Here is a 23,477-nt window from a genome sequence, read left to right on the forward strand (position 1 = left end):
AAATAGGGGTGGATGTGTGTCTGATCTAAGCTGAATATATTCCAATGTCGTGTACCCTTACTGGAAATAATCTTACTGGGAGAAGTTGCACTGGTAGGTTCCTGGTCCAATTTCTGTGCATGTTTGACAGCCCTTTGGCTATTACAGGGATGGTCCTGGACAATCTCATATGCTGGATGTGAGGACCAACAGGTCTAGGCTGTGGAAGACTGAGCTTTTGTAGCCAAGGTTTCTGGGTGTTAGTGTCAGCAGGTGATGCAGCTGAGCAGAGGAAATGTTTGTATTGACAGAAGATCTCAGTCTTTGGCTTGAGGCTGTGCAAGAAAACTCTAGGATGGTATGGTTCCTAAATTTGAGAAATATAAGCCATCCAAATACATATTTACTGTGCTGCTGTGTTTAGCACAGCTTAGTGAGGAAAGAGCCTTGCATGCTCTCACTCTCTCTGTCCTCCTAATGGCACTGGAAATCTTTGGCCAATTTATTTGAACTTGCTAGAGGGTTAAGAGTTGTGAGGTTATCAACTTCCTACACGTGTCATGAAACCAGGCAGAGTAAAGAGAAGTTGTTGCAGTGCCTTGTGGGGAAGAATTCAGCATTAACATGTTCTTCATTAGGCGCTGGGAAGTCCACAGCAGAACTGAGCTTCACAGTGCTCCAGGAACGGGTGCACAGGGGAGGACAGGAATTCCACTGGCTGTGGGACAGTAGAGCTGTGCATGCAGGACAGCAGGGTCCCAGCAGGCTGTGCCTACAGCCAGACAAGTTGATATTTGCAGTGCGTGAGTCACCCTTTCCTGGGAGAAGTCCTTAAGAGGCTGTGATTCCCTCAGAATGTTTTCCTGGGCTGCTGCGTACTCAACCAGCCAGTCAGGAGGCACTGCCTTCTATTTGCAGAGGTAATTGTGCACACCTTATTTATTGTGTAGTAAAGAAAACAAATTAAGGCTGTGTAATTACAGAGACAGGCATGCTTTTAAATAAGGCTTAAGTAGTCAAATTTCTATTTAGAAAATTAATAATTACCATTTCTGTCTGCATCAGAGACTCTTCTTAAACTGTCTTTTAGAGGTTTATACATGCTCAAAATTAGTTTGTGGGCCAGCCCAGACACAGCTTCTATCAAAGAGCACTCTGTCAGTGCTGCCTGCCAGGGTGACGACAGGGTTGGAGATCAAGCTTTCCCTTCCAGTCTTCACCCAAAGGTCTTAAAGATTGTTATCCTGGACTGGCTCATGCAGTGTGTAATTGTTGTTTTGAGTATGGTGTGGTCAGATGACAGCTTCCCAGGTATTTTTATCTGTGTGATCATGTTGGTTTCTTTCTCCTCCAAATAAGGATTGAGGAATAACTGGAAGATGCTGGTGGGAATGCTGCAGGGACATGCTTTGTCTGTTGAAAAACTGAGCTGAATGACCCACGGGCTTCTTTTCATGGGCAAATTTGAGCTGTGATTAATCTGGAGTTTCCCAGAATGTCCTTTGTAGGTTGTGGTGTTTTCTAAGGATGGGGTTGGCTGCAGTGTTCCGGTTTGGTTCAAGGCAGTTGTGTAGTGTCACATGAACTGGTACCTTGGCACTGAATGTAGTTTGTAGCTCTGGCATGTGAATTTCCAGAGTTTTGTTTCAGGTTTAGGTATAGATAGGAAAAACAAAAGGCTGCATTCCCTGAAAATTTAGGGGGCTGAGGTAGTATGAATTGGTGAGTTACCCTCTGCCCTCTTCAGTGCTGTGTCAGTACAGGACTTGTAGCACTCCAAAAACTGCAACCTGTGTGCTTTCAGAGGGCTGCAGACAACCCTCTGCAGGGCTGGCAAGCTTCACTTTCTTTGCTCTGTGTGTTTGGGAGCTTAACTGGGATCTTACACTAAATAAAGAAATAAACAAATAATCAGATGCTGAATTATTCCAAGTGGAACACTTTTTCCTCTTGATCATGCCTTGAGGGTCACTTTCCCCTGCTCAGTGTTAATAATCTGTTGTCTTGCTCTGAAAGAGCCATTCTAAGATATGAATCAGGATTAAACTCTCTCTGTTTTGCTCCATTCCACAACCAGCTTCAGGCCCCGTGCCTGCCTGCAAACCTCCACTTGATTCTGACTGTCCTGTTGCCTTCTGCCTCCTTCCCGATGGTTTCTTCCTGCTTTGTCCTTCCACCACAGCACTGCTGTCATACCCATCCTGGCAGTCTCCTCCTAACCCAAAGTGTTGTGTTTTAATTGGCCTTGATTTCCCATCTCTGCTCCTGAATCAATGCAGCCTCATGAGGCCGTGTGTGCCAGCTGGGCACAGTGTATGACACTGGGTGAGATCTTAGTTCACTGGGAAGGTGGAGAAAATGCATTTACCTAAACCACCTTCTTGATAGTTTAATGTGTTTTGCTTTGCATTTCCTAAATAGGAGTTAAATTTCTCCATGAATATGGGCAAAATAAGAAGATGATATGAGAAAGATTTAAAGAGCCTTTAAGTTCTATTAGGTGAATATTCCTTTACTATCCCTAAGCAGGCAGCAGCCTGGCTACCTTTTGATTCCCATTTGTACTCTAAGGATGTTCCTGCTCCAGCCCCTTCCAAGATCAAATCACTGTGCTGCGATTAACTTAGGGAGGCATTTTCCCCATATGTCTCCAGCCCTATAAAATTCTGGGCATGCCTACAGCACAGCCACTAAAATAAACAGCTGTAACATCTCCTCTGCTTCCATAAACTTGCCTGTTTTCTCCCCATCTGCTTTGTCCCCTGGATGCCAGTGTAGAGCAGGTCCTTGCTGATATGCTAATCGGCAGCAGGGGTTTGATGGTGTGTTTATTCCCAGTTTCCTGCCGTAGGTGACTGATAAGCAGCTAACTGCAGCTTCTCCTTTAGCTGCAGTGGCAGAGGTAGGTCCTGTGTTTTACCAGCCATTGTGCACAAGGCCAGAGGAGAGACCAGTTCCCTGCAGGACTGTGGCTTCCCTTTAGGCTGGGTTGAAATCATTTGACCTGCATTGAGAGGGCTGGGTAACTAATTCCTGGCTGCAGGCTGCCTGGCTTGGCTGTGGAGAGGGTTTATTGTACTGAGATAGAAGGGGAGCAGTGAGTTTGTGACTGATGTACTCTAGTGGGACCTGAGAGAGCGTTTGCAACTCAAGCACTTCATGTTTTGTGCCAAGATTTGTCCTGCTTCAGTTCCCCACCTTAAAACCTGGAATAACATTTATTTTCTTTGCTTTAATTGACCTATTTGAGGCATAACACCTTGTATGATTTCTAATGAAACCTGGCCTTGAGTTGTGGGATGCTGTTGCAATGCAAGATCACTTACAATAACTCTGTCACAAATAAGTTTTGCGTTCTTGGGTTCTTATGTAAGGTCTATGACTCTGGAACCTGGGCTCTCAGGATTTTACTCTGGGTTTGTCTCTCCTTCCTTCCTTTGAAATGTTGAGATGATCTTTCCAGTTACATTGTGAGAGTTATTTCCCCTTCTGAAATTTGATCAATTGTCTTTTGACTGACATGTGAAATGGTTTTTGAAAAGGTCCTTTTTTTTCCCATCCACTCTTTAAAAAGTCTGCAGACAATGCTGGCAATGTTTAAAATGAAGCTGTTCCTACAATGATGTGAGGTTTGTTCTAAGGGTGTTTTTTGTATTTTTTTTTTGATTGGTTGAGGGTTTTTTTTGTTTGCCCTTTTTTTTTTCCTTCTTTTTTACAAGATTGGAGTAAAATATGAACTTCAGACAAGTTGGTGGGTTTGGGGGAGTCAGCCTCTGACCAAGTCTCTGCTGTGCAACAATGACCTGGGGTATGTCTTGTGGTGAACTTCCCGTCAAAGAGAGGCACAACATTTCTCTTGGCTGTGATCCTGAAAATGGGATGTAGTTGTACCATGGTTAAACCTCACCATCTGTGAGACCGCCAGTAGCACAGACTGAGCTGATTTCTGGAGATTTGGGCATGACAAGGAATGGATCTTCTTTTGAGGCTTCTGAGATCACTGCAGCATGGAGAGGCTCCAGAAAGAGCCTCTGACTGTCCCTCTTGCTTCCTCCCCAAACCCTGGGCTGCAAAGCATTTCTTACCTGCCTGTGCCAGCGTGAGAGGGGCTGCAGAGGGAAGAGGAACCCTCCCTGGGAAGGGGGATACCTGAGGACATGGAAACCTGCTTGAAAGCTGCTGGAGGAATGAACAGTCGTGGTAGGATGAGCGGAAATTTAGTGACCACTGAAGTTATCTGTCCTGGGATTTGTCTTTCCATGATCCTGGTTTACTAACAGTATGGTTACAGGGCTGGCTTTCCCTTTTTGATATATTGGCAATAAGCACCAGGGCAGAAAAATAGAAACATTAAAATCATATGGTATTTGAGCAATAAGATACGACAGGTCATGAATGATGGGACATTAATTCATGATCGTGTGTGACAAGGCAGGAATTTAAATGTCATAAGTTAGGCAGTCGTGAGTTTTATTGGAATTATAAAATTTTATTAAAATACTGGTCAAAGGGTGGAGTTTCCCATCAACCCCTCCCCTTACTTGTGTTTGGGAAGGGATGAGTTGTGAATTCCGTGGGATGCAAGAGACTGGGGGGTGTTTAGAGGGCTGCCAGAGGTGTGTCTCCGCGGGGAGCTATGGGTGGCCGTGTTTCACGCCTGTTGTCCTCCAGCATGCCTGAAGCCATGCTTGGGCATTCCCGAGGCTGCTCCCCGGGGAGCTGCGCTGGTGCCCGGGCGGGGCCGTGCCCGGTGCCCTGCGCCCCGCGGGGCCGCGCTTCAGCACCACGGACAGGGCCGGCGGCTCCTCCCGTCCCTCCTGCGCTCGTCCCACTCCCGCCCGGCCTCTGACCCAGCTCCCTGCCTGGACTGAAGCCTCCCGGCTTCCCTGCCCTCCCTACGGTTTGTCCCCTGCCTTTTCTGCCCTTCTCTTGGAACAAACTCCTTCACCTTCCAGCCTGTGCTCTCCTGGCTGCAGCTGCAAGCTGGCTCAAGGCACGGGGTGGGAGCTTGCCTGTGGGGTGCCCAGGCTGGTTTCACTGCCAGCAGTGTGTTTTTTCCTCCATCTCTCCTGCTGTGCAGCCAGCCTGCCCAGCTGCCTCTTTGACAGCTGCAATACCTGCAATATCCCTGGAAGTGTTCAAGGCCAGGCTGGATGGGTCTCTGAGCAGCCTGACCTGGTGAAAGGTGTCCTGCCCATGGTGGGGGGTTTGGAACGATGTGATCTCCAAGATCTCTTCCAACCCAACCCTCCCTAAGATTCTGTGCATACTAACTTTCTGAGCTGCAGTGATTCCTGGCACTGACTGTGCTCTGCAGCCTGAATGGATTTGTTTTGCAGCACCACTACCCGGCTGCTGTCTGGGGGTTTCTCACATGAGTAGTTCTCTAGGACATCTGCCATCCAACCTCGCTGCAACCGCAATCCATGGGCTTTGGCTAAATGTTTGCTGTATCCAGTTGTGCGTGTTGATAATTGTGGGTAATTTGCTGTCTCAGAATAATGAAGGAATGCCTGCTGCACTCTGAAGCACTCACTGCTTTGTGGTGATTAGTCTTTTCATTGGAAAATATTCGTCACAGTGACCAGCAAAAGATAATTCTTTTTAAGTATGTAATGTATTCAGAAGAATGGGTAAAATGGAACTTTTGTGTGCAGACATTCCTGTTTATTTTGACAGAGTTAACAGTCAAAGGCAAAGCATGTTTCTGCTTTTGGAGTGGTTATATGTGTGGAGTGTACCCAGCAGGCTTCACTGGGCTCTGCCTGGATTAAGTCACATCAGTTCCCTGCTCCCCTCTGCCCAGCACTCCTTGGGCTGGCAGGAGGCACATCATGCCACATTCAGCTGTGGCTGCAGGCAGGTCTCTTCTCAGAGCACGATTCCTCCCTGTGCTGCAAACAGGTTTTTGGGCAGAGGTGCTCCTGTGCCCACGCTCAGGTGTGTCCCAGGCACCTGCTGTCTCCCTGCTCCCCATGCCCACCCCAGGGACACTGGGGGGAGGCAGCAGCCAGGGTGAGGCAGGTCCTGCTCGCTGCTGTCTGTCTCCCAGGCTGAGGGTTTTTGCTGTCATCTGATGAGGCGTAGCTGGAGCATGTCAGCCTCACCTCCTGCTGCGGCCGGGAGGCTCCGCACAGCATGCGAGGTGGCAGCTGCCATCTCTGCTGGCTGATGGCATGGGCCCTTCAGTTCCCTCGTGCTGGCCCCCTGCCTGTCCCCAGCTCTGCTCCCTCGTGGTGCCCAGCTGCTGCTCCCGGTGCTGGGGGTGCAGGTAGCTCTGTTCCCTGCCGAGGTGGGGTGAGAGCTGCAGGCTAATGGCAGGCTTTCTTTTCATTAGCTGCTGTAAACACAGGGTTCTGGCAGCAGCCTGCTTTTCTGAGCCCAGGAAGACCATTTTTCCTTTTATCTATAATTTAGTGAAGTGTCAAGCCACAGAAGTTTTAATGATAATAAGCAGCAGAGGAAATTTATTTATTTGCTGCAAAGGTGGGTTTCGTTCCAGGGTTGGTTTTTTTACACTTCCCTCACAAGAAATGTTGGCTGCTCATGTAACCTCACTCCCAGTGTGTCCAGACTACCTTCCCTGAGAAGCTTAGCACTACAGTTCCTGCTTGGCTGAATGGCTTTCCAACCCCTCTCCCACGCATGACACTGCAGCCAAGCAAACTGGGAAAGGAGAAGCATGAAGAATATAGTGAAGGTGGGAGCATCCATGTGCTTCATGAGGTGTAAGGGGATTCACGAGTTTCCCATCTTCCTCCTGTTGCTGTGCATCTCTTACATCTGCTTCCCAGACCAGCCTCTGTGGTGGATTTTACTGCTGAGGAAAAGCAGGGAAGGGCTTTTTTTGGGATGACATGTAGTGCTTGCCTTCTGTCAGCCTATGAAGGTGCCAGTGCTGACAGGAGATAAAAAGTGGATTGATGTCATGTGGAGGGACCAGGGCTTCTTCATGAGGTTCAGGAAGGCAGAGAGTGGAACTCTGGGCTGGCCAAAGAGGAGCAGGGGATGGGATGAGTCTGTGGCTGGAACAGGGGCCAGGATGGAGAGGGAAGGTTACACCAAGGGATTGGAGCAAAGAGTCTTTAGGGAAGACATGGAGAGCAGAAGGGGGATGGGGTGTAGGAGAGGTGACAGGAAAATGGATCTGGAGAGGAGGGGGAGGATTGACTGGGGTGGAGAAGCACGTGTGTGTGGGAGATCTGCGGGGGGAAGCAAGTGTAAGGGAGAAATGGGTTTCCTAGGAAATACGTGGGAACTGTGCCTCTGAATTAACCAGAACCTTCCTCACCCCTTGCGATGTGGCTTTGGAGGCAATATTAGAATCTTCCTAATTATTTTTCTTGGACGAGTTTTGCTATCCTGATGATATTAATTATTCTTAAAGGTCAACAGCACTCACTTGAATCCCCTTCTGTTCTATCATGTAATCAGTTAATTAATTGGAAACCATTTAGCAGAGTCTGCCGAGAGCTTAGCCTGCCGTATGCCCTGTTGTTTTGCTATTGCTGGAGATATATATATATATATATATATAGTTTTGTATTTATACCCCTTCCTTCCTTCAGAGGCTCTGCAGAGCTCCTGCTACCATCCCAGTGCATCCCAGCCTCTGGCACTCCTCCCTGAGTCAGGAAAATTGGGGCTCAGGCCCAGCTGTTAGTTTTCTCTTTGCTAACCCCTTCGAGGTTATTCAAGGCTCATTGATTTCTGGGCATTCAAGTAGGTGGATTTGAATTATTTTTTAAATATAAATTTGATGCTAGAGCCCTCTAACAGCTGAGATCACAGTCCTTGTTCAGGAGGAAGAGGGAGGACCAGAACCTGTCCCAACACATCTGTGCTCAATGAGCTGAAATTGAGGCTCTTGTGTGGACCTTTTCCAGCTCTCCCAGTGTCTGCCTGGGCTTTTGGAGTCACCTCCCAGCTGGAGTCACCTCCCAGCTCTTCCTCTGAAGAGCACCTGTCCCTATTGCTTCAAGGATGTTCATAGAATCATTAACGTTGAAAAAAACCCTTTAATATGATCAAAATCTAATTACAGTGTACTCAGAGATGCTGGGAAATGCCCTGCCATCTCCCCAAGCTGTGCCTTGCCACAGTTCTGAGTTCTTCCCTCACACAGGGCCGTGGGGTTGGCTCTGGGTTCACTGGAAACCCATGAGCAGGAGGCATTCCCCAGTTGTTCTCTGTTCCCAGCTTGAAGAACAATGCAGTTTGAAGCAAACAGTGTTGGACAAACCCAGCCCCTTGCTGGAGCTGGCAGCTGGCAACCCTTGTCCTCAGCTGCCACACATCTCCTGTATTGCTTCTGCATGCCAAAGCAGGAGGAAAGCCCGTTGTGCAGTAATACTTCAGTCTAATGGATCTAGAATTGCTGCAGTTTGGGACAGAGGAGATGAGGTAGGGGCAGTGAAGCCCTGAGGACCTCTTGGCTGCAGGAGGACAGCTATGGGGGAAGGCTCTTGCCTGTTGCAAGTTGATTTTTCTTTTCCTTGAGTAGAACACTGGCCAGTTCTGTGGATGCTGCTGGACTCTGCCCTGCAGGGAAGCTGGCAGGCAAAGGGAAAGCAACTGCAGGGCTGACCCAGCTTTTAACCTTTCCTCAAGTCCTCTGAGAGTCCAGATGTCTTTGGAGAAGAGCAATGGAAACTGCAGAACACAAGGGCGAGATGAGTGTAGTGCAGAGGGCCAGATCCCTGCATCTGCTCTGCCTCGAAGCACAGGGGACAGTGTGACCCACATCTGGTGACGCCTTCCCATCTGTACCATGTGCTGAGCTGAAACTGTGAGCAGCAATAAACTCTGAGGGGTCATTTGTCTCTGAACAAAGCTTTGTGCAGCTGGGAGATGCCTCAGAAGAGATGACTTGGAGGGTGTGCAAGTGTCATGCGGTAGGAGATGGCTTTTAAAATAAAGGCTGAGCTGGGTTGAAGGCAGCAGCAGGACATGTCTGCACTGCAGAGACACTGAGAGGAGAGGTGTGGGGCAGATGTGCTGCTGGCACTGGCTGTGGGAGCCCTGTGACAGAAATGTGGTGCCTTAATGCCTTCCCACTTGCTCTGCAGCTTTTGGTTTTTTTCAACACTTTTGTTTAAAGAACAATGCAGGAGACCAGCCCCTTCTGCCTCCCTCAGCCCTCTTTCAGTGTGAGTTTGAAAATCAGGGTCCTGAAACTGAGAAATACAGAGGGCTTGGTGGTTCCTCCCTCCAGTAGCACACCCCAGGAGCAGTGGTGTGCTCGTGGAATGGCAGGGTCTCTTGTGTGTCACCCACCATGGTGCCTCTCTCCTCTCTGGTTCAGGGTGCTCTGAGTTTGGGAGATTATTGCACGTTCTGACTGTAGACCTAGAACAGGAAATAGTTTGTGGGGAGTGAGATGATTATGTCATGGCACACGCCATGTGACAGCCTTACAAGGTACAGGGCTGAACCTGTGGACAGGAGAAAGGATATAGTTCTGCTGCACAAAGGAAGATTGAGACTTGGAGAATTTTTGGTTCTGCTGAGTTTGGGGTCAGAAAAGCCCTGGGGGTTGCTGGGGTGTTGCTTGAGGAGCAGAACTGAGCTGTAGGTAATGCCAGACCATGGCTGAGGACCTCTGTTAATTGTCTCACTCCTCCACACCACCAATATATGTGTCCTGGTGCTGAGCCTGCACAGGGAGCAAATCCAGGAGAGCTCCTGGCAGCTATGAAATCTCAAGCTGACCAGTCTAATGGCACATCCTGCTCTGCTCACTCTGCTTTCTGGGCATGCGAGGCTTGCACGCACTTGGCAGTGCTCAGTCCTTTTCCAGGCTGTCTCAAACGTGTCCTGCTGGGACTTGGGGCTGAGCTATTGGAGATTCCAATCGAGTCTAATATTTGCAGAGCCTGATTTGTGGGGAGGCCTGTCCTGCCACAGCTTCTGGGACTTGGGGTAATTTTAGCACATTCATTAAGGGAGGACAGTACATTTTTTCCCTTAATGAGCAAAGCTGCTTACTAAACAGGAAGAGGAGGGAGGGGGACAGGGGAGGCAGGGAGGGTGATGAGGAGTGTAACAGTGCTTTTAGAGGTCATTGGAGTTATCTGGCAGGGATAAGCAAGCCTGAACAGAGCTGCCCCTACAGCAGCATGTGAGGCTGTGACATTCTCCTCTCCTGTGGCCACCAGCACCCAGCTAAGGCTGCAGTGAGCAGTGGGATGATGGGAAGCACCTGTTGTGCCCAAACAGCAAGGGAGTCACGTGCAGTGCCAGCAGCATATCCAGCACTGGGGACCACAGCTGAGGGTGTGCATCTCTCCTCTCATTGCTGCCAGGCACTCACTCGTGCTCCCTCAGCCCCAGCTGCTCTGGCAAGTTAATCCCTCCCAGTCAGGATTTTCATAGTGGCACCATGTTATTAAAACGTGTGAAAAACTTCTCCCATGCAGAAATAAATGTGTCAGCTTGGAAACAAGGGCAAGTGGAGGATGGAGCTGCGTGGAGGAGGGACAGGTGCACAGGGTCCCTCCCCAGCAGCAGCGTTTCTGCCATTGCATTGAGCTGAACTGCATAAAATAACTTACAGTTTAATTACAGGGGCTCCTGCTTGTTGGTGTCATTAATGAGGCAACTGGCTTAATTTAGCTGAATAAAAATGGCTTTAATAGTGGAAACACTTTTGGCTGCTGGGTAATTAAGGGAAAAGAAAAAAATGCTGTCTCCTCTTGCATTAAAGTCCACTCGTTCTGGTCCGCACAAATCTGGACTCCTCTTTGTTCCACCTTCACCCATCCCTTTTTTAACCCCAGGAAATTGTTCAGGACTCCATGAGGCTCCATGGGCCCATCTGTCATGCATGCTGTGACAAAATGGCAAAGGTCACCTCCCCTCCCTGCTGGCCACCAAAGCAAGGTCTTGGCAGTGCCTGCGGGAGCCGTGGGAGAGTGTGTGGGACATGGCGTGTCCCCCCTGAAATGGAGGGGGAGGATGGAGGGAGGGAGCAGGAGCTGGGGTTTAGCTGTCACTCAGTGGTAACAGCCTGTCCTTGAGGTGTGCAGTGAGGTGCTGCTGGGGACAGGAGTAGGAGCCTTGGGAGCACGGCTGCTGCAGCAGGAGGGCTGTGGAGTGGTGTTGAGCCTCAGCCATGGGTGGGTTGGGTGGCTCTGCCCTGGATCTGGTCCAGGTGAGCTCTCTCCAACCCCTTCTCCCTACTCAGCTCTTTTGGAGTCAGAAAACACCCTGGCAGCTACTTCCAGAGACTGTCTCCATGGAAAAGAGCATCTTGTGAGTGATGGAGAAAATGTCCCATGGCAAAGAAGCACTTTGAATATGTTCCAGGAGTGCTGATGGCAGGTCTGTCCTGGGAGAGACAGGCTGCTGCTCATTGCTGAGAAAAATGCAGGGAAGGCATTTTGCTTCCCTCTGCCTGTGTTTCCTTGATGTGTGATGTGCTGTATTTTGTTACAGGTGGAATCATGCATAGGCTGTTATAAAGGTTGTCTGGCACAGTGCTACAGGACTCCTTCCACCTTCCTATAATTCTGCCAAATTTTAATTGCTCAGACTGAAGTTTTCTGTTTTGGGTGTCTGCTTCTGGCTTATTCTATTTTTTTCTTATTTCTTTCTAGTTTCACATAAGAGCTTTCTCAAATGTTTGAGGTGGTAGAAGGGAGTTTGGGAAAAAGCTGTTTTACTCAAGATAGAAAATGCTGGTGATGTTGCTGTTGCAAACCATTTGCATCCCCCTTTTGTGGAGGGAAAGAAATCTTGTCAACGGGCAGATTTTGCTTGGAAGACTTGGTTTTGCTCAGAGACATAGGTCACCAGAATGGCTCTTGGTCCAGTTGGAGGGGAGAAGTTTTTCAAAGGATGTTCAGGAATGAGTAAGGGAGAGGAGTAGCAGTCCTTCTGCTGCTGGTGTGGGAGGGTGTAAAAGTGGGGAGGATCATAGGAAGTTTGGGCATGGATAAGAAAATTGAGGCTGAGAAATATTTGGGAGTGGCTGGGGAGTAATGAGTAGTGCATTTCAGCCAAATAGGAGGGAGAAGGAAATGGGACAGGAAGGAGAGAAACTGGCACTGCCCAGCCACAGCATAGGGTGGTGGGGTTCTTGCCACTCCAGTAATAGGGATTTGGAGGTGGCAACAGACTTGAAAATACTGCAGGAAGGCAGAAGGGCCCTTTGAGAGGCTTTGATTTGGAGCTATGAGAGGACTAACTCTGGATGTGAGTGCCTTGATTTTTCCCAACGCTCCCCATTTATGCTGTACAGAACAGTGGGAAACTTGGTGTGTGCAGCTGAGGTTTGTGACTGTGGGGAACCTTGCAATCACCAAACAGGAGTTACAAAGTGCTGGAGCTCAGAGCCTCACCTGTGGAGCTATAATTTAATCTCCTCGTGTGCACGTACTGTGATTCCCTCTCTAATTACAGAATCACATGCTCCCTTCCCCAGGAAACCTGTCCCATCCAGCATGTGGGATGGATCTGTTCTGGGGAGAAACCACTGCTGTGCAGTGAGCTTTCTCTGGAGGAGCTCTATTTTCTGCAGCACAAGTCAGTAGCTATACCCTTTTGTGTGTGGAATCCCAGTGCTGGCATCTCTGACCTTTGGAGGTTTTGTGACCGAAATGGTGCATTTTTAATGTGTGTTTGTGTGCAGCTCCTTTCGGTCTCTGTGCTGAGGTCTGTCTCTGAGCCTGAGGAAGGACCTTTGTGACGTTTTGGAGTTCCCAAGGTGTCTGTTTCCAGTGACAGACATGTTCCTCCCTGTGTGTGTCCAGGCTGATCTGAAATGGAGCCGTGGGTGTGTGTCCCCCTGAGCAGCCCTGCAGAAGTTGATGGTCAGGTCAGATCAAACACTGGCTTTGCCCTTTGAGAACAGAGTCTCCTGCCAGATGTGTGCAAGGAAAGAGCCATCTCTTCTGTCTCTAATGCTTGCTGGGGGTTATTTTCTGGGGGAGGGAGGAGGTAGTAGAGTTGGTTTCCAGGCACTGTGGGAGATGAGGAGTGGAGCACATCTGCCTGGCAAAGCCCCCTGCATTAGTGAGGATGTATCCTTTCTCCATCTCTCTGTGTCCTAAATTGTAATAACACGATCATGCTATTTTTGATTCCCTTATTTGCGTGGAAAGCCTGTTGTTTTTTCTCTTCTCTTTCAGAATCCAATTTTCTCTTGACATTTCTGCCTAATGTAGCAAAACATGACCTTTGAGAAAGGACATTCCAGCGAGATTCACTCCCTCCTCTGCATTTCTGCCTCTCTCCCACATCTTGCTGTCTCTCATGCATCCCCTTTACGCTTCCTTCTTCTCCCTGGGCTGGGGGAGGGAGTTTACTGTCTCACTTTTCAGTAACAGTGAGTTGCTCCTTCCCCTCCCACTTTTCATCTGTCTTTGCAAAATTTCCAGGTGCTCAGTGCTCTGGGGTGGATAAAGGAGGGAGTCTTGTAATATTTTTCTTCCCCCCTGCTTAGCTTTACCTGCCATTTTTGCCACCTTTATCAGAGGCTGGAAGCAGTTTGTCTACAGACGTGGGGATGGTGGGATCACAGTCGTGTGAAATGAGGTACCTGTGGTTTGCTGTGGTTCCCACAGCGGGATAGTCTGATGCGAAGCAGAGCCAGAATTTAAAAAGGCAGCACTGTGCCATCATTGTGTTTGGGCTTGTTCTTCTGCCAGGCTCGTGGAGAGCCTTTGGGACAATGCTTTGCTGTGTGAGCAGCTTCCCCACTCCTGATTGCAGAGTTCTATGCAGGTGGGACAGGACCAGAATTGCTTTTCCCTTGCTGAAATTCACTGTAAGGGAAGAAATGAATCTGTCATCCCAAATCCTCGTGCATCAGACCTGTGTCAGCAGGAGCCATTCAGGGGTTTGCTCTCTTGGTTTTAGCACTTTTTTGCAAATCAAACAGGGTTTGGGGGCTGAGCCCTGCACAGCTGGACTGCCTTGGGTCATACCTCCTATTTGGCCAGCCCAGAGCTGAATGAACCTCAGGTGATTGATGCCTCTGGTTCTTCATTGCTCTTCCCCGTGGGCCAGGCTGAGGCAGAGGGGCTGCCCTGCCTACCTGTGGCTCACAGCAGGGATGGATTTGGTGAAGGATGTGAGGCAGCACCTCCTGTGTGTTCTGGAGGCCAGCAAAGAGATTTGGGGTTCTCCCAGAACTTGTGATCACCCGTTCCTCTGCTCACTCCCCCATGGGCTGGTCACTTGGTTGGTGGCTCTCAGGCTGGCCAGGTGTCCCTGGGAAGGCTGGCCAGGACAGAACGTGTTTCATTACCATTTTTTTTGTGCTGTTAGAAACCAGAGGCTATTCTCCTTCTGCTCACCCTGCTCCAGACACATTTCTTCCTCTTGTTTTTATTAATTCAGTTCCTTTTACATTCTTTCATCCTCTCTGGCTTTCAGCTAAAGAGAAGATGTGTGCTGGGTTGCAAAGCTCTCCCAGGTAGATGAGATTTATGTTTTTGCAAGTTTGGGCAGATGGAGAGAGGGATGGGGAGCTGTTGGCTGCTGTAGCAGTGGTACCCCTGGGTGCAAGCAGCACACAGCCATTCCGGGACACCTGGAATGCACAGCTACTGCAGATCATATGATAACACCTTGGGTAATCATCGTGCTGTCATTTGAACCTGGCTGTTACTATTTTTAACGTGAGGTTTGTGCTTAATTTTTTGTTCAAGTTCTGAAATTAGACTTGCTCTTTTCGCTTGTGGTTGGTTGAGCTCCAGATTCATGGGCAAGAATCAGACATTGAATTTTATTTTTTCCTTAAGATTGCAGCAGGTTATAAATCACTTTTCCCCTTTAAAAAAAAAAAAAAAAAAAAAAAAAAGAGAAGCTTTCATTTGGGTTTGTCCTCATTAAAATCTCTCATATAAAATCTGAACTTGGGTTCTAAACTACTTGACAGCCTCCCCATCGAGGAGGATGATGAGCTCTGTGGAGGTGGTGGGGCCATGTGCAGGAAGAATTATTTACAGTGACTACTTTATTTTTTTTTTCCTCTTTAATTTTCAGAGACCTCTCCGGGAACCGGCTCACCACTCTGTCATGGCAACTCTTCCAGACACTGCGACTCTTTGAACTGTAAGTCCCACCCTGGGGGTATCTCCTGGGAAAAGACAGGAGGCTGAGAGGAGGAACGATTTCCAAATAGAGTTATTTTGAAGCCAGCGAATAATTACCTAAAACTCCAGTGGGCAGCAACATCCTTGGAAGGCTTTCCTGGGTATGGGAGCACCAGAGCAGAACTGCTTCTCTTTTAACTTCACAGCAGCTGGCTAATTAATGTCGGGATGATGAACAAGTCATGCTTGGAGTAGTAAATGGTTGACTAACTCTGGGAGCACATTAGAAATACTTACTAGGCCAGATTTTGAGTGAATCTCTTCAAACACTTGCTCTCTTCTGTCACAGGGTAGAGCTAACTGCTTTTCTTTAGTTGGTGCACATGCTTTACAAGAATACCCTGATTTTTAGGCCCATGATTCCCTTTCTCTCCAGCAACGGAGACACGTCCCAGCTCTGATGTGGGAGATGATGAGATAGTTGTGTCTCCTGGGGCACTGGTGGCCTTCAGCCTGCTGAATTATTGATAGAGCATTCAGCATCGTGCTTGAAGAATAAGTGGACACGAAATCAATGGAGCGTTGCCCTGATGACCTGTTTTGTTGAATTTTAGGAATAGTTGTTTGGTGGGTATAAAAAAATATATATGTAGGATTTGTCCCAGAGGATCCTGGGAAGCTCCATTCATCCTCACTGATGATCAATAGAGCTGTAAGCTAGAAGTGACTTATGAAAGAATAAAGACAGTCTTTCAAGTGGGAGTAAGTGTGTTATCACTGGTGTTACTGCAGTGTATTTTATTTCTGTCAAATTGTTAAATGAAAAATACTAATAGTGATATTAGAAAATGGAGAAACGCCCTTCTAATGGGGAAATTTGGCTTGCAGAGTTAAAATGCTGAATTCAGAATTTGTCTCCTTGCTGATTACAGCTCTAAATATTTTTCAAGCCTGGCTCGGGTTTCAAGTTTAATAGCATGAGTCATTTGTATTCTTAGACCTTTACTTATTGTCATTGCACTGTCTGGCAAAACTCAGATTGATGGTTGTTACCCGAGAGAGACCCAAGAGTGGAGGAGCAAATGGGACTGCAGTCCTGAGCTGGAGGCACTCGCAGGGCCTGGGGTAATGGTGAGCCTGCAGATTAATGGGAATACTTCCAAAGGGGCTCGTTTTTCTGTGCTTTTGCTTCATTTGGTCATATTTTGTTTCTTCAGGCACGTCCCAGGTCTGCCAGCTCCAGCCAGGCTCAAAAGACCCATACCAAGCTCAAAGGGAATTGAGAAGCTGCTTTTTGGGCAGCAAAGGGTATTTCACCTGATGAATACATCTGTGCTGTCCTGATATGGTGATCCTGGCAGGGAGTTGGGGTGGCTTTGGATGGTGTCAGCAGAGTCACCTGGGGCCAGCACTCTGCAGCTTGGCGAGCAGGAAGGAGCTGAATTACTTGGCTCCAGTTGGAGCTGTGCTCACAGCAGCTTTCTTGGAGATAGCAAATACCAATGAACCAAAGAAGTAGTGCACAAAGAAATGTGGGAGATCACAGAGCTGGTTGGTAGGAAGCTGTGGTGGGGTGGGAAAGCAGAACTGATGTGGTGTGTGTTGTCCATGGTGTCCCACAGGGATGCTTGGCATCGTGTGGGGCAGGAGCCTCAGATGAACCTCTCCTGCTCCAGGCTGTGAAAGGGTCTTGGCAAACCAACCTCTGGCACCAGCTCCAGTGAGCAATTTAGACCTACAAAAGTGCCTGCCCACAGGGACTGCCTTGCTGCTGGCTGGGATGGACTAAGAGCCTGGTCAAGTTCATTTTTCCTAAATAATTGGTTTTGGTGCTTCCTGACAAATGTTCCCCTCTGAGTAACTAAGGATCCTTCATCCACATAGGCACAGCTAGGATGGAGATTACCAGAATAATGTGGTGGTGCTGATCCCCAAACACAACAGGAAATGGATATTTTATCTGATACCCATTGGGATGTCAGTTTTTAAGGGGTGGGGGGATGTGCCTGCAGCATCCTTCCTGGGGCCATGCTGAATTTTGGAATTGTTGTAAAGAAGGCAGCACAGAGGTGTAGACTGAGCTATGGGCTCTGAGTAATCATTCACATAAAGATGTTGGGAATTAAGGTAAACACACGTTACCTGCTATGAGGGGGTTGTGGTCCTGACTTCTAGAAGGATGGGACCTGTTGGTGAGAAAGAGCAGCTCTCCAGAGTTGGGGAGAAATTACTAATGGATCCACAAAAGTGGGAAATACTGTATTATTTTTTTTAGAAATGCAGAGGATGGGTGAGTAAGAGACAATTTTTTGGCACATTGAGCTCCAAGGAGGCTTACAGAACCTGGGAAGGAGATGGAATACATGGCCCACATAAAGTGAGTGTGAAACACTGGTGAAAGCTAGAAAGGGAGTTGCAGATTGACATCAGCCAAGGACTTGAAACTGAGCCCAAAACACTCTGGAAAGGGAGAAGGTGGTGAGCAGCAGAGGCCGATGCAGAGACACCAGCCTGAGGAAGACAGGCTGAGCAGCAGCCTTTGTGCACAGCACTGGAGACGCCAGGAGACTCCAGGGACAAAGAGAAGCTGACCAGAGTCTCTTCTCCAGAGGGTTACGTCTGTGTGGAGGGTTGGTGGAACAAGTGGGTGCAGAGGCTCACCAGAGATGCCTTGTACTGAATTCCAGTGCCCCTGTGCTATCAGGAAATCGTGGATCCAGAGGAAGGAAAGTCATCCAAGCCAAAACCGTGACTTAGAACAAGGCAGCTTGGAGCAGTGGAGCATGTGGTGAGGGAAGCAGTGGGAGGATTTTCTTCAGGAGAGTGCTGGGAGGAGAGGAACTACAACTGACTGTGACATGGAGATTGCCAGGGAACACGAGACCTGACAAAGCCACTCACAGTGAACAATGAGGAGTAAAGATCAGAAGAGTACTGGGCAGGTGGATGGCAACTTGGGGCTTGAAATTGCTGCTTGGCTGCACCCAAGGTGTCGCAGCCTCACGAAGGAGGTAATGCTTTAAAGAAGAATTTCTTGTTCAACAGAGCTGAGATTTTTCCCTGCTGACTCACTGAAGAAAGGATGGCAAAAAATGAGGCACACTTCCAGAGAATATTATCTCTTGCTCATTCTGGCCAGAAACAAGGCTTGGAATTGTTTCCAGTAACTCCAGCCCTAATTCCCATGGCATGGGCTGACCTTGACCAGCAGGGCTCAGGCTAATGAGTGCACAACTCTCCTAAGTCTGAAGCTGAGTGTGTGCAGGGAAGCATCTGACACATGCAACAGCTCATAAATGTTGGACTTAGAGCCTTTCTTATCCAGAAGTCACAGCTGGTTTCCTCTGTCATGTCCTTGGCTTCCTTTGTCATATCCTCAGAGAGCTTAGAGCTGACATTTCAAGAAATTCCTTCCCGGAAAGACCTAAGACTCTGGATCCAATTACGTCTTTGGTTGTATAAAACCTTGTAGTCCTGAACATCTTGCTGCTCTGCCCAACCCATCAGCATTTCTAATACCAGCAGTCCCTGCCAAGTTGCCCTGCAGTACATTTCTGCAATGCTACAGCAAGAGGCTTTGGTGGGGATGGGGCACAGCAGCATTTCTGTTAATGTTATGAGTCCAGCTTAACATGGTCTGTGCCTCCAGCTTTGAAACTTATCAACACCAGCAGTCCCAGTAATAGAGCTGTGGTCAGACAGTGGGTACTTGCCTGCTCTCTGCATTAGCTGAGCCAGCTGTCAGACAGCACACACCACTCCCTGTCCCAGTTCTTTCCTTTCTATCCCAGCCCCTTCTGGCAGGGGTTCAGAAACAACAGTTTTGGTTGGACCACCAAGAGAAACACTGGTTCTGGGAAATTAATAGGAATAAAAAAATTAGTTTTTGTTTTCTCTCTGCTGCGAGCGCTTTGCTTCTCAAGCTTAGGGAAATGGCCTCAGTCCCAAGGTAGGAAGAGCATTTTAATTGTAAGAGTATGAAACCTTGGCAGGAATTTTATGTGAATTGAAACAGACAGGAGAAGTGTGGCAAGGATCTCTGCTGCCCTCTGAGAGGTTTTAACTGCAGACAGCTTTGCTTTAGCTGATGAGTGGGGAGGCATGGGACAGGGCATGTGTCTCATTTAGCTGCCTAGTCTGGAGAAAACTGCTTGTGTGTGTGAAGTCCCTGTCTGTTCCAGAGCACACTGGAGTGTTGATGGCATCTGTCTCCCACACTGGTCCACCCTGGTGAAAGCCATCAAGGCAGTTTTGGGAGGTAGTGGGTACAGCTCTCTGCAGGGAGCAAAGCTGGGCTCAGCCAAGCACCAGAAACATCAGTTTTGTTGAAGATTAACTTGATGCCTGCATGGCTCTAGGGTTTCAGTTTTGATGCGTCATTGTCCCATCAAATGGCAGGTCATGGCATGATTGCCACAATTTTCCTCTTTCACAAACATAGTGTGCCTCTTTAGGGAAGGCACCTGAGTACACCCTACTGTCACTCTCTGCTTATGGTGCTGGTGGATGGCTCTGTCTCAGGTGCAGGTTCAGTCCCCTTTTAGGATGAACTCCTTGAGTGCCAGAGCAGTTCTGCTTGTGCAGAGAGCCCAGCTCCCTTGCAGGTGTGACATTTGCTATTTCTCACAGGCATTTTCAGTTTTAAGGAGGGCTGAAGAAGGTGTGGGGGTGTGCACAGCTCCTCAGTGCCTGCAGCCAAGCACAATTTGGCAACAATTGCAGCCTGCATGCAAAAAATGCCCTTTGGGTTTGTTTGCTCGTTCCAGGATTAAGTTGTGCTGGATGTGTCCCACAAAGAGCCTCTTTCCTTAATTCTCACTGGGGTGCTGCTGCACCCGTGGTCTGCAGCTCATGGCAGTGTCCTCTGGTCCAACACTTGTGTTTTGTCCAAAGGGCACCTTGTGGTCCCCAAGGTGCTTCTCCTTGCAGGAAGAGAAGGTGCATTTATGTCCACAAGCAGAGGGTTGTACGTAGTGGAGGTGTTACAGAAAAGTGAGAGGGAAAGGCTGGAAGCAGCTGTAATGGACCCTGAAAGGGAAGGGGTCTGAGAAGACAATTGAAAATCCAGGTTTTTGAATGAGTTTAGGACAATGTGAATGTGGAATTCCCTATGCACCTCTCTGGGGATCTGGCTGGCATGGCAAGGAGGAAAGGGTATTTTCTGCATGTTAGGAATGCTTTAGCAATGCATGTGAGGGACAATGGGTGCACACATGTGCCCCTTCTACCTAGAGCTGTGCCAGCTGCCCGTGGCACTCAGCACATCCAGCCCCTGTGATGTGATGGGAGTTAATTTGTGCAAAAGCCCCTCTGGGGGTCTCGATTAGAGCGAGTTACACTGCTGGTGTTGGGGCAGGTTGTGGGGAAGTTCTGCCCTGAAGCCCGTGGCTCCTGTATTATTCATGGCCCTTCATGAATTAACAATGGGCCAGGAAAGCTGCTGTCTATTACTTACAGAGCTGCCCCTTAAGTGCTAGGACAGCAGCTCTCCCAGCAGCCTCGTTTTGTGAGGATATTTGCAGCAGAGCAGAATTCTTCCCCACTGCATCTGAGCTCCCCCAGCTCCCTGCCAGCTCCCAGGGTACATCCCCAGTTATCTGACCTGTCCTTACTCACTTTCCACCCCATATCCTGTTGGTATCAGTGGTTCTGGGGGGCTCCTGAGGGGGAGATTCATGGTTGTGTAGAAGAGGATGTAAAGCCTGTGCAAAGCCCTGGCAGTACCTGTCAGAGCACGCAGGGAATGTCTCATCACTCAAATCACTGCGCTAATCTGCTCTGCTCTGTTAAATTTAGTGCTTTGGCCTTTGAGTTGCTTGTCTGAGCCTTGTACCTGTGTCACAGAGGTTTATGTGCTTTTGGTGGGAAAGAAATGAACTAATGAAAAGCCACAGAGTGAAGCTTAACTCAGTGTTCGCTCTGAAAAAAAAGGTCAGATGACATCTTGATGTATTTGAAAATGCAAAGTGGCATCATTAGGGTTCAGGTTAAGCAGTCCTGGGTGCTACCAGAAGACCCCTTCAGTTCCTCCTCTTGCAGCATTGTCTTGACGAAACAGCAGCTGCAGATGTTTGGAAGGGTGTTTCCAAATCCTGTTAGTCCGTGAAATTAATTTTGAAAAAGCAAGCATGAATTTTGCAGTAACACGTGGAACAGAGCAGGAAAAAAGCTTTCCCCTGTATGATGGGGGATCTAGATATCACGAGAAACAATGGTTTGACCTTTGGAGATGCCCTTCTGCTTTGGGGTGACTGAGCTCATCTTTGGCACTGCTGGCTCTGCTGATCCCAAATTTCTTTGCTTTACAGTTGTGTGGGGAGATATTTTGTTTGTTCAGGCTGTAACTCCTAGTTTTGCTCAAATTATTGCAACCAGCTTTGGTGGCTCAGTCCTGGCTGAGCACTGGGCTATTCTCCCTGCTGGGACTTGGCCTTCTTGCATGTCCACAGACACCTGCAGAGCTTTAAAAATGTAAATGAAATGGTTAATAGGTTGGAAAATCAATTATAATAAACATTCTTGGTATATAAACTATGTGTAAGTGTGGTTTAAATGAAGTACATTAAAGGCAGTGCTTTTCTCCATTTCTCCTGGCCAGGTCAGCAGGGTCTCAGCACAGTGCTGATTGATTTGATTAAAATGCATGTTCCCCTGCACATTAGCTTGTGTTCTGGGTCACCAGGAGCCTGTGTTTGTACAAGGAACTTGGGAGAAGAGCTGCCAGCTTCTCTGAGTGCTTGTGGGGGCTTGGATTGTGCTGTGACTCTTCTGGGTGTCTGGGTGACAGTGGGACCAAGGCACAGTAGTGCAGATCTTGTGGTGAGGGGCAGTGAATGTGTCTGTGTGCTGCCCTGAGAGATGTAAAATCCTGTGTGCACTCATGAAGGAGACTGTGAATGCAGGGATGTGTGACTGTGGTGAAACCAGGAATAATAAGTGCAGAAAACCCCAGGTGGATAATGCAGAGAAGATTCTACTTTAGCTCTTACACATGCTTGGTGGCTGTCCTCCTTGGGGATCCCAGAGCCAGGTGACAGCTCTGCTCATCCTTCCCCATCCCACCATCCTCTCTCACCTCTCTCTGCCGCAGGAGATTAGAGAGGAACCTTTTTAACTGCAGCTGTGACATCCGCTGGATCCAGCTCTGGCAGGAGAAGAGCGAGGCAAACCTGCAGTACCAGGATCTCTACTGCATGACCATGGATGCAGCCATCATCACTTTGAAGGAGATGAACATCACCCAGTGTGGTAAGGATCCCTGGGCAGGACACGAGGGAGGCCAGGAGGGATCCCTGTCCAGTCCAGCACCTCAGGTTCAGGAACCTGATGCAGCAGGACCCCACCATGTGGTTGAGAACAAGAAGGTTGAAGCTGGTTGGGATAGTTTGTAGTTTAAAAATAAAATATCTGGGTAAATGTGAGGCTGTTATTAATGTGCGTATGAAAGATATTGGGTGATTTGGGGCATTTTCTTCACTGCAATGCTGCTGCCTGACAAAGCGTCTGTAGTGAGGCTGTGTGATGTCTTGAAAAGAGCTGTTTCATGTAGATCTTCCTGTGCCTAACGAATCCTAGAAGCAGCATATTGTTAAAAGACACTGACACAGAATCTTCTGTAATTACTCTTAGGAAATGCATGTCTCTATTCATTTTCTTTTGTTTTATTTTTCAATTGAAATCCCATATCTGTAGGGAAGAGCCAGAAGTGACTTTATATCTCTTTCTATTTCCTGCTGATGTTTAAAAGAGTCCAGCGGCCCCAGGAGCAACACGAGGCATGTTCAATAGTTATCCCTTTTTCCTTCACCTTGTTCACACATCAGCTGCCTGTTTGGTGTCAGGTTTTGCTCTGCTATTGCTATTACTGGAAAGCATCCGTTGCAGAGTAAGGAAAAAGAGATGTACCTTCCACAGAGCAATTAAACTGTCTGTACACAAGCAGCTGTCAAACTCACAGGCTGAAAAAAGGAGGAAAACCAGATTTTTTATTTTTTTTTTATATAATCATCCTCTGTACTAGGGATTTGGGCTTGTTGCTTGTAGCAGTAGTAGACAAACAGCATGCACGTTTGGATTTGCATGACTTGTTTTTTTTTGTTTTTTTTGTTGCTTTGTTGGTTAGTTGTCTGGTTTTTTTTTCCAAGTTCACCCTGTCCCTTTAAGCTCTGGAAATTGGCCAAAGTGTGCCTTTGTGTGGATGAGCTAAAAAGATTTGGGAGTGCTGTAATTTCCGCCCCACATGGGATGAATAAGCTGCAAAGATTAGATAACAACAAAAAAATCCTTAGGGATCAGGGACAGGAGGAGAGATGGCTCGATTAATGGTGGCATTAGACTGCAGGGGACAGCAGGGTGCTGATTTGGGAGGAAAAATATGCTGGTGTGCAGGTAAGCATCTCCCTTGACCATGCAAACTCCTGGAAGGGCAGGGAGCCACAGTGGTCTGCTTTCCTCCAG

The 23,477-nt window shown here is 48.2% G+C and overlaps 1 protein-coding gene across 3 annotated transcripts in view; it reads left to right on the top strand.

Moving 5' to 3' along the window:
* Window positions 1-23,477, top strand: part of NTRK3 (neurotrophic receptor tyrosine kinase 3) — a 216,149-nt gene that overhangs the window by 36,921 nt on the left and 155,751 nt on the right. For all 3 annotated transcript variants that reach the window (XM_064389097.1, XM_064389098.1, XM_064389099.1), the window contains exons 4-5: window positions 14,971-15,039; window positions 22,111-22,268. In XM_064389097.1, the coding sequence (XP_064245167.1) occupies window positions 14,971-15,039; window positions 22,111-22,268 (227 nt within the window). The remainder of the gene's footprint in view (window positions 1-14,970; window positions 15,040-22,110; window positions 22,269-23,477) is intronic.

The sequence above is a fragment of the Passer domesticus genome, chromosome 14, assembly GCF_036417665.1.
Source record: "Passer domesticus isolate bPasDom1 chromosome 14, bPasDom1.hap1, whole genome shotgun sequence".
NCBI classification, from domain to species: Eukaryota; Metazoa; Chordata; class Aves; order Passeriformes; family Passeridae; genus Passer; species Passer domesticus.